At 43.4% G+C, this 11,696-nt stretch overlaps 1 protein-coding gene across 1 annotated transcript; it reads left to right on the top strand.

The window, feature by feature from the left end:
• Window positions 1–1,303: 1,303 nt before the first annotated feature.
• On the top strand, window positions 1,304–11,082 carry LOC111964288 (zinc finger Y-chromosomal protein 1). Its single transcript, XM_023988123.2, has 8 exons — window positions 1,304–1,587; window positions 6,459–6,555; window positions 6,749–7,084; window positions 7,232–7,381; window positions 7,490–7,597; window positions 7,671–7,805; window positions 7,957–8,103; window positions 8,268–11,082. Exons 2-8 carry the CDS (start codon window positions 6,489–6,491, stop codon window positions 9,545–9,547), a joined length of 2,223 nt encoding a protein of 740 aa, XP_023843891.1. The 5' UTR covers window positions 1,304–1,587; window positions 6,459–6,488; the 3' UTR covers window positions 9,548–11,082.
• Window positions 11,083–11,696: the final 614 nt, after the last annotated feature.

Consider the following 11,696-nt stretch of genomic DNA (forward strand, 5'->3'; position numbering starts at 1 on the left):
GCAAGACACATCTGTATATCCTTGGGGGTACACTGAAGGTGAGTCTACATCCAACATATTCATGCACACCATAAATTCTACTTGCTTGGTTATTTTTACATGAATCAATACACTGTGCATTAGAAAACAGGACATAGAAGAAGCCACTTTCAAGTACTGGTAGCCATTCTTGATTCCCGATCAGTTTCTTTCTACATCTTTCTACAGGATGAGAATAATGAAGTAACAGAGGGAAAAAACAACCATTAGAGAATGGAACCTGCCCAAAATTAGACAAGAGAAAAAGACATGGAAGGAAGTATTGTGAAGCACCCCAGATAGTTGTGCCATTGGGACTGAAGGAAGACTCCAGTGAGGATTCCCTCTCAGATTTTGAGTGGGAAGAGGAAGCAGTGAAACTGCTCGTGGACAAGGCAGCTTGCTCTGGACAATGTGATGCCCACCTGAACTACTGTAGAACTTCAACTGGAAAAGACTAAAGGATACAGAATTAAAATGACTATGGGTAGCATTACCCTGCTCCACTCATATGGGTGGGTTAGTTTTCTGTTCTTTCTTTGCACACAAATCGTATAAAGTATTTTTGTGTAATACAGTGTGTGACTGTGAGTGGTCTATTGCCTTTAGCTGAGGCCTGTGCTTTCGTATTACAGGTGGTAGAGCAGTAGCCTCTATACCGTAAAACTGTACAATAGATGCTGTTCTCTCTCCCGCTACACTAGTGGGATTATTATGGTGTCATGGGTGCTGTAGAAGTACGTGTCCCCTGCTAACATGTGGGGCTTTGTGCACAGAGACATTTCTTGGGGAATAGGCTACTGTTTGTGTAAGTGTTTTACGGCTTCTACCCGAGACCTGGGCTTTTACCGTACATGTGGTAGAGCGTGTCCCTCAGCACAGGAAGAAATCGAGCCCCCTGTCAGCTAGTCTCTCTCTTGCTACATTCAAAATATGTTCTTATCTCAAAAGGCATCACATTTCAGGCAAGAGAGAAGATCAAGGGATATCAACTGTAATAATAAATAGTGTCAAATAACCAAGTGGTCAATCACTGGCAAATATGTAGCCGTGAAGTTAACCTGTAGTGTAAGCTGGTAGTAACAAACCAAGGGTTTTATACAGGGCTAAATATAGATGTAAAATAACAGTATCTTGCTAATAAATGGCGGCAGCAGTTAAAGTTCTCGCAGTTTGTTTTTGATTTTTTTAGAGACGTTCAATGAACCAATACATGAACAAACTAAACCAGTCTTTCAAATGGTATGCAAAGCAAACAGAGGCGGTGTTGAGTCCCTGATCGTGGCCTGCCTGCAATTACCAGTTAGGTTTCCAGACTTCTTCCGCATTTTCCTACGACTTTCTGGCTGTGACGTGAATGCTGACGGCGGCCTTGGTGCTGGCGGAGCTGGGGGCTGTAGCGATTCTGAGTATCAGTGGAGCTTCGAAAGTCTCGGCCCCTCCCTCCCTGCGCCTCAGCGGCCCGCCCAGCTAGCGCAAACTCCCGATTGAATCCTGCCCGAGTCTGGGGAAACCGGACGGCCTGGAAATCGAGCGACGGAGAGAGGCCAACCCGTACTACAAAATCTGGTAAGCAGGTTATCTTGCGCTTTTTTATGTGCACGGAGCATATGAAATGCCTTGCATATGTGATTGCGTTTACATTATTCTATTTTTCTATCTGACAAGTGGAGAAGCGCACGAGGAGTTGGGCCTTTCTTGCTTATTTGGGCCCAGGCCTTAAGCAGGCCACAATTACGGCCTAGAAAATCCGGGAGGGGATTTTTCTAAACATCGGTAACATTAGTCTGCTAGTCAGATACCACCACAAAATACAATAGTAGCCACCATGTTCAAATATGATGCCGTGTATGCATTATTATGCAATAGTGGGCAAAATGTTTGTCCAGTGATCTCCAACACAAAATGGCGTACTTCTGTTTTTGAAAACACTGAAGGAAATGGGCGTTAGCTAGCCAGGCTAGCCGCCATAGTTACCTATAGCAATAAACCTTTCAGGTGGCTCGCGAAATAGCTAGCAAAATGCATTGATATTGACTATCGGATGGATGTGTGGGCTCTTGTCATGAAACTCATGTTTCCATTTAAGTTAACTAGCTCAAAGCTGCCTCTAATTTGTTTTAAACAACATTAACCACATTTAGCTAGACGAGCTACTGTTTGATTTATATTAGGTATGACGTAACCATTTTACTACAACCGCCAGATCATTTAGTGAAATGTCCTTATATTGTTTGCTTGCAGACCTTTTGTCTTAAATGTTGTTTTCTTGCATACATATACATTATACCAGTCGTTTTTGTACTGAGTTCGTTCCTATTTTCATGTTAGGCCAGCTAAAGGTTTTGAGTCTGATCAGCTCATTATGCAGCTGCACTGCCTGTCTCGCGCTCCCACACTTGTGCGCCACACCACTGCTGTCAGATTTGGCCATGGGGGTGGGTGAATTGGACGAGAAATTAAACGGCACGTTGCCCGAACCCTTTTTGTCTCGATGCATTTCGGCGAGTAACCACATGGATTCCTTCACATTGCAAGTTTTTGCATGGCTGAAAACGTCGCTCGTTATGTCAAAGCACATTACAACAAAAGTATGATATTTTCATTCCTATCATAAATGTAATAAGCCTAATCGCTGCCTATACCCTTCCTCAGTAGGCCAAGTAACATAGCTAGCTAGTTTAGATTGCCCCCAAATGAAGTGCAGACCAATATAATTGATGTCTAGACAGATTGGGACATGGCTACATTTCACAGGATGTGAAATACATGTGCTTAATGATATATGTTACATTGTAACATGATTGCTTCTTGTTAGAGAGAAAAATATGTTTGAGATTTAGGATTTGACTATGGGACATAAACTGGCAGGGGGGACCTCCCTCAGGATTGTTTGGGGCATCTAAAGCTCATTTCCTGTATTTCTACCAGGGCTGTTCCTGACAAAAAATAATATTGGTCAACCAAGAGTAGCCTTTTCTTTCGACCAATCAATTTAGTCAAAATGTTTAAACGTGTATTTTACCATTATACAGACACACCCTCCCTAATGTAGACTACTAACCTTGTCTGATGCTTTAAGCACGCTGTTTTATTAAATAATTAAGACTCAAGGGAGCCAGAGATCAAGTTAGCCCAACCAGAAGATAATTAATTTTTTTCCTGACCCCCTTCCTCCCACTGCTGCTGGTATTCGCAGATTCTGCTGTTACTCTCCTGAAGTCGCCAGTAATAGGCTATACCAGTGGTCGGCAACTTTTTCCATTTGGAGTGCCAATTTATTTTTAAAAATCTACCAATCTGCGTGCCAGTTATGATTTGCATATGCTCATTTTCATGGAATAGTTTCATTTAATTTATAACAGTCTTTGTATCTAAAAATCATTGTTTGTGGTTAATCGACATTCTATCTAAATAAAAATTATATAAATCTAAAAGTAACTTTTATTGCCATTGTCAACTATGTAAAAATAGCCTACATAAAGCCAACACATAAAAACATTGCAGCCTGCAGGTAGAAAATATCCTGATAAAAATAAATATCCAATAAATCACATTGGCTACGAATGGCCTGTCAGCAACGAACTTGAAACATTGTATAAACTGGGTCTCCCAGAATCTCCTGCTAGCAAACTTGAAACATTGTATAAACTGGGCCCAGAATCTCCTGCTAGCAAACTTGAAACATTGTATAAACTGGGCCCAGAATCTCCTGCTAGCAAACTTGAAACATTGTATGAAATATTCTGGGCCTTCTAGTTGCGCCAGACAGACACAGCTGTAGGCTATTTGTGCAAGGGATAAGAAGTAATCAAATATTTTATAATGTTTCCACTGGATCAGAATATTCAATTTTTCCCTTTCATGCCGAATGGTTATCGAAAGGGAGAGCTGGAAATATTGTCATTATCAATTGATTATAAAAACAGACTTCGTTTACTTGCTGTTTGAGGGGGAAAATGGCTTTGAGAAGCGCCACAGCTCATTAGTGGTGGTGAGTTAAGGCAATCAGAAATACTCAGACATCCCCAAATGGCCACATTTATAGGCCTACATTTGTGCAGAGGCCAGGTAGACTAGTCCTACTTCTATATGCGTAATCGGGTGCGCATCCTTACTAAACTTTGACTGACAGGAACGTTTCAAACAAAAGACGATAAATAAATTGACAGAACTCGTAAATGGAATTAAATAAACAAAAACGTGTTTCTCTTGTGTAGCATAAGTTGTGAGTTCTGCAAAACAGATGTCCACTCTGATAATGAGAACGGTAAATGACTAATAATAATATATTGAATGCATTAACAGAAATTAGCATAACCAAACAAACATTGCAGATTAGAAATTATGGGAATTAACGGTAAATGTAGGCTACTACTGGTGATTATATGTAATGGGGAATTGATACACAGAAAACAATGCACACAATGAAATTATGAAACATTCAATACCAACAAATTGGCGGGAGAGAGCAGCGCATTCTGGAGAGAGATGTGCCTTATGCATCTGAGCCACAATCCTCATATTCTTGGACTGGCATCCCTGTGGCCTCCAATTGTTTAGTCCACTGAGACTGGCTCAAATCAGACAGGTGTTTTGTGTGCCATGAAAAAAAGTATCTATTTGCAACTGCTCAACTAAAAAAATTGAATGTTTTCAATACAGACCCCTTTTGTCATACAGTATGCCACATAAGGCACCCATACCTTATGAAAATTGCACAGTATACTCTTAATCTTATAATGAATCAAAACTAGTGATTGCATATCTTGACATTTCTGCCATCCATTGTGACATTGTGGGAAGATAACCAACCTTCCAATTAATAGCGATGCATTTCTTAGCCGCTATAAATGAACATTACTGGACATTCAAACATATCAGTATCCATTCATCATCATCAATAGTGTCTCCCAGGTCTTCCTCACATTTTTGCTTGAAGTGTTTTGTGTCATCGGGAAAAGCCTCTCGAGCCTTGATACTGTTTGGAAATCAACTTTAGAGATTTGTCAGACTGCCTTAAAATAGTTTCAATCTATGAAGCTTCTGGCTTGTCCAGTGTTTTCTACACAGAGATAATAAAGTGTTGTATCTGCAAAAGTTCACCTCAGTGCTGTCAGACTGGTCTTCCCTGGTTGCCTGACCCTGCTGAGTCCCCTGTCACCATCTGATCCTGCTCAGACGAGGCTTGAACAATAATGACCTTGGTGTACATTTATACATTATATTATCCAAGAACAGCATCCGTGATTCAATAATTGAAATGACCGTTATTCCCAGATCCCAGACTGTAGCCTACCCATCAACGGAAGATGGAACTTTGTATCCATTCACTGATTTTTATATACTGCAATATTCACCTGAGCTTTGTAAACTGGTCTTCCCTGGCTGTCTGATCCTGCTGGGACACCTGTCACCATCTGATCTCCTTAGACACGATGAGCATAGTGTTGTGTACTGACTGCCATGACAGTGTAGCCTGTAGAGCTGTTTATACCGTGTCAGAGTGAAAGGTAGGGAATTAGCTAGAGAAACTGACAGATCAATAACGTTACATTGCTGTACTGACTAATAAAAACTCACATTGCGCTGTCCAAAAAAAATCTGAATATTGTCCCTCAAAATTTTTGGTCACTGGTTTCCTCGTTTGATTCAGGTCTAGTGTAATTGAGGCAAAAATAATAGCTAAAGTTAGTGAGCTGGCTAGCTAACGTTAGCCAACTTTTGACTAGCTCTAATTCTACATCAACTAGCATAAACTAGGCAAGTTAATTTGCTTCTGTTGAAAATGGACAAAAAGGCTACAAAACATTTCCATACACAGAACAGCTGTTAGATGCTGCTATCTGACAGATTGCTAGAGGCTAGCGCTGTGGCAGCTACTAGCTAGCTGGTTAGTTCTCTTCAGACAGAACTTCTTGAGAGGTATGAAACATGTCATGTTACATGCCAGTTACACTACTAGCTCAGCACTGGGAATAAATACTTTTTTTCTGTTAAGTCAAACGACAGTTACCTTGCCAGCTGCATCAATCAAATAAAAAGTAGCCAGTTTCTGCTCTGCTTGCTTTTACAACCTGGAGAAAATGCACAGCAGATGCAGACAGCAGCACCGCGCTGGTCCTATAATAATACCTTTGCCTTCATACAGCCTGCCTGCACGCTCTGTGGTTTCCGTGCAGTCCTAAATCCTGCCTGCTGAAACCGGCAAACAACCTACCCAACCGCTCTGAGGCTTCCGCATGGTTCTTAAGCACACCTATGACGCTTTTAGTATCACACAGCAATGATAAAACGGGGGGAACAAAAATGGAATTTTAGAATATGTTGGGGTCATGTCTCCCCCCGTCCCCAGTGAAAGTTTCACCCCTGTGGTAGACTCATTTTGGTTGGCCATTAGGCCTATGTGACTGATTTGACTGGTCAATTCTTGCCTCCAGTGCTGCAGTGACCAATGAGGTGTAAGGACAATGGATGAGGACGAGACCAGGCTGGCACTACATTCCCAAGAGCCTAAAATCATTCTCCATGGATCAGGTAATAGCAACATTTTGTTTGCGAATTCAAGTAATTCCCTGTACTGTTCGTTGTTCTGCACAACAATCTAACATGTCTTCCAAGTTTTTTGTTGTTATTGTCTGTGTAAGAGTGCATGAATGTGTCTTCTGCAGCATGTTTATGTAGGCCTATGCTGAATATATCCAACTGTTCCTGTGTTGATGTGTTCCAGATGAGGGTGGTGCTGCAGGGGAGGAGTTTGTGGTGGAGCTGCAGGAGACTGTGCTGGTGTCGGAGGGGGAGGGGGAGGGAATGGCGGTGCATGGATTTGCTTCAGACGAGCTGGTAATCCAGGATGCTGTTGAGGACGTGGTGTCTGAGTATGTGCACTGCGATGAGGACGAGGATGTTGCTGTGGAGACGTGTGTGATGTCACTGGAGGGGGAGGACGAAGGTGTTGCCATGGGGGACATCCCTGAGGATGTGATGGTCGCAGACGGGCATACCCAGGATGAACTGGACCCAGAGCAAGACACAGACGGCTGTGGGGACTACCTGATGATCTCATGTGAGTACCAGGCTGCTTCTCTCCTCTCCAGTTCTACATCAATACCACTGTCACCTGGCCTCTTTATAAAGATAACATTACAGTTAAACTAATGACCAGTAGTGAATGGATCTCTCACTCTGTCTGTCTCTTTTCGTCTTCCTCCAGTGGATGAGGCAGGCAAGATGGTGTCAGATGATGGCACAGAGGTGACTGTAGAGGGAGCCGAGGAGGACCAGGAGGTGGAGAAGGATGAGGACGGCCAGGAGGTGATCAAGGTGTACATCTTCAAGGCAGACTCTGGGGAGGATGACCTGGGTAAGGAGACATTTGAATAATGTTTAGTACCTCAGGAAAGAGGGATTCTATAACCTATAATAGTTGATCACCAAGGAGTATTATATCAGTGTGTGGTTGTCTGTGTAGGAGAAACAGTGGACATCAGTGATGGAGACACAGAGGATGTGGCACTGACGGACTCTACAGGCCGAACGCTCCGAGAGAAGATGGTGTACATGTCTCAGGGGGACCATGGTAAGTGATCAATTCTGTGTGTGTGTGTGTGTGTGTTTTATGGTTGTGTTGTAACTAGTATGTTACCCTGCAGGTTCATCAAAGATATCTGATGAGGTTTATATGGAGGTGGTGGTGGGGGGTGAGGAACCAGTGACCCACGAGCGGTCGTACGACGGCACGGCTCTCAGCAAGGACTTCATGCCTGTGGCCTGGGCAGCCACGTATGGTCAGTAACACACTTTATGTACAAACATACAGTTTAACAAGGTGGATAATGTCTTCTTGCTCACCTGCCCTCTGTAGTGATAAGTATCTCTGCTCTAGCAGGGGTGAGAGAAGGTGTGCATTTGCATCGAACGTTTGCTGTGTTATTCCAGGTTCTGAGGACAGTGAGAGCTGTGAGAACAGAAACGGTGCTGCCAGTGCTCTGCTGCACATTGACGAATCAGACGGAGGGGACAAGCTCAACAGGCAACGAAACAAGAACAAGAGAACAAGGGCTGAGCCTCGCCAGGTCCAGACAGGTACACAGCTGTCAGATGGGACAAAATAACTATCTGGTACTGATTCTATGGCTTGGGTTTTCATGTTTAATTTTTTGAATACTGTTGTTTTTACACCGTCAAGTGATATCTGTGAGTCATGTATCTGTCCTAATTTTCTTCTCTCTCGCTGTTTCCCATCCTAGCCATCATCATTGGTCCGTATGGCCAGCCTCTGACAGTATATCCCTGCATGCTCTGTGGCAAGAAGTTCAAGTCGCGCGGCTTCCTGAAGCGCCACACCAAAAACCACCACCAGGATGTCCTGACCAGGAAAAAGTACCAGTGCACGGACTGTGACTTCACCACCAACAAGAAGGCCAGCCTTCATAACCACATGGAGGTGCACACGCTGAGCAACAAGGCTCTGTTTGAGTGTGAGGTGTGTGGCAAGGAGTTCCACCAGCAGGCGGCGCTGTTCTCCCATCGACTGCAGCACCACCACCGTGAGCCCAAGAGCCCTGTGCCTTCACAGGCCAACAAGATGCACAAGTGCAAATTCTGTGACTATGAGACGGCTGAACAAGGACTGCTCAATCGCCACTTGCTGGCCGTCCATAGTAAGAGCTTTCCCCACATTTGTGTGGAATGTGGCAAGGGTTTCCGGCACCCCTCCGAGCTGAAGAAACACATGCGCACACACACCGGCGAGAAGCCTTACTCTTGCCTCTACTGCGACTACAAGTCGGCTGATTCCTCCAACCTGAAGACMCATGTCAAGACCAAYCACAGCAAAGAGATGCCCTTCAAGTGTGAYCGCTGCTTCCAGACKTTTGCTGAGGAGGAGGAGTTGCTGCAGCACGGGCTGACYCACGAGGAGGCCAAAACCCARCWGTGTGCCCARTGTGAACACAAGAGCTCCAACTCCAGTGACCTGAAGCGCCACATCATATCGGTGCACACCAAGGACTACCCCCACAAATGTGCCGTCTGCGATAAAGGRTTCCACCGGCCGTCTGAACTGAAGAAGCACTCGGCGTCGCACCGTGCCAAGAAACTGCACCAGTGCCGGCACTGCAACTTCAAGATCGCGGACCCCTTTGTGCTCAGTCGCCATATCCTGTCGGTTCACACCAAGGAGCAACAGGCCTCTCCTGAAAAGAACGGAGCCAAAAGGACCTTATTGGGGTCTTCCCCTGCCTCTGCCTCTGCCAGTGCACCGGTGGCAAAGAAGCAGGTTTTGGTGCCTGGTGCTAGTTCTAGTGCTGCGGGCTTGGCCACAGGGCCCAGGGAGAGGAGGGTGTACCAGTGTCAGTACTGTGATTACAGCAGTGGGGATGCCTCAGGGTTCAAGCGCCATGTGATCTCCATCCACACAAAAGACTACCCCCACCGCTGTGAGATCTGCTCTAAAGGCTTCCGCAGGCCCTCAGAGAAGAACCAACATATCGCACGCCACCACAAGGACTTGGTGCAGGCAGAGTGATCCTGGCACTGCCCACTCTTCATACCACCAGAACAACACTAATGCAACCACCACCACACCGTAATCAATTGAATGTGTGTGTGTGTGAGTGTGTGTGCATGTGTGTCTGCTGCATTAACAGGGAACATCTATTATTTTTACCGCAATGACTCTCAAGCCAACTTTCCTGCAACTGAAAATTAATTTACGTGTACATATACCGGTGTAAGGCCTATGGAATAAGTTGACAAAGCCCTGTACAGACTTGCACTTTATCTGCATGTCCCCCTGCTGGTGACAGTGTTGCATGGCGGAATGTGCAAGAGTCGCAGGTCTCTCTGAGGTCTTTGTAGATTCATTGTTTTTACTCCACAGCCACAATCAGTTCTTTATTAAAGTGGCGATTTTTAAGCCTACTTTAACTTGGCACACGACTAAGATAAAATATGATCTACAAGCTGTTTGTATTCACACAATAAAATGGACACTCACCTGCTGAGAGAAAAAGCAGATCCACTGAGCAGAGTGGTCGAGATTAACTCAATTCTAATAGCACTTGCCACCAATTTATTTTAAGAATTATGAATGCAGTAGTCATGAACTCATTAATTATACCTGATGCTTTGAACGCTGAGACACGAAGAGTATGTGTGTTGTATGTAGTTGAGTGCTTGCTTGTGTGTATGCCTGTTGTGAGGGATGTCAGTTAATGTATCTATTGTGCTTCCTGGTAGTCTGACCCCACATCTCCCTGTTGTCTTATCTTTGGTATTCTGAGAACTGTCGTTGTTCTGAGGAGAACTGTCTGTCCGGTGAAGGAGTTGACTGCATCATAGCAAATAGCCAAGGCATTTGTAAAAGCTGTGGCTTCAGAGAAGGTTTATTAGTTGATTCACTTAACACAGTGAGATACTAGATGTGGCCAACCATGCCATCGGGTTAGAGGGTTCTAATATACAGGTAAGCAGTATCAACTCCAAACCCATAAACCCCTCTTTATACACATTATTTTACCCCTAATAAGCTTGATTATCAGACACCTGACTGAAGTGTGATGCAGTGCCAGCAAGGCCTTCGGGGTGAGGATGCACACTATCTGGTACCACTAATTCATGACCACAACATTACACGCTCCTCACCTCCTCAAAACCTATTGGATGAGAGCCATAGGTCCATCCCCTCTGACCTTCTCCAATGGGTTTTGAGATTGAGATTCTCCCATCTACTTATGTCAGTGACCAGTGAGCGGTATTAGTTCCCTGAAGAGAGATGTAACTCGTAAAGACTTGTGGTATGTTTGTACTCTGGCTTCGACAGTTCCTTCCCCTGTGATAATTTTTATATTTATTTCATCATCATGAAATTTGTTGTATAGTTCAGTGTAACTAGAATTCTATGGGACGTAAATTATTGTTTTGTACACAAATCTGTAAAAAGTGTGTAGATGTAAACACTTAAATAAAAGGAGGAATCAGAACTGTGTTGTTATGGATGTACTTGACGTATTTGTTAAAAAAGCTATGAAAAAAGATAATAAAAGCAAAGTATTTTACCTGCATGTTTGTCTTTTTAATAATTGACCAAAAGGTACAGTGCCTTCAGAAAGTACTTATACCCCTTGACTTATTCCACATTTTGTTGTTACAGCCTGAATAAAACATTGAACATTTTTTATTTAATAAAAGTGAAAACATGTTTTTAGACATTTTTGAAAATGTATTGGAAATTAAATACAGAAATATCTAATTGATGTAAGAATTCACACCTCTGAGTCAATACATATTAGAATCACCTTTAGAAGCGATTACATCTGAGTCTTTGGGTAAGTTTCCAAGAGCTTTGCAAACCTGGATTGTACAATGTTTGCACATTATTATTTTAAAATGTATTTGAGCTCTGTCAAGTTGGTTGTTGATCATTGCTAGACAGCCATTTTCAGGTATTGCTATAGATTTTCAAGACGATTTTTAGTCGAAAATGTAACTAGGCCCCTCAGGAACATTCAATGTCGTCTTGATAAGCATCTCTAGTGTATATCTGGCCTTGTGTTTTAGGTTATTGACCTGCTGAAAGGTGAATTTGTCTCCCAGTGTTTGTTGGAAAGCAGACTGAACCAGGTTTTCCATAGGATTTTGTCTGTGCTTAGCTGTATTCCATTTTTTTTTTAAAT

The sequence above is a fragment of the Salvelinus sp. IW2-2015 genome, linkage group LG5, assembly GCF_002910315.2.
Source record: "Salvelinus sp. IW2-2015 linkage group LG5, ASM291031v2, whole genome shotgun sequence".
Taxonomy (NCBI): Eukaryota; Metazoa; Chordata; class Actinopteri; order Salmoniformes; family Salmonidae; genus Salvelinus; species Salvelinus sp. IW2-2015.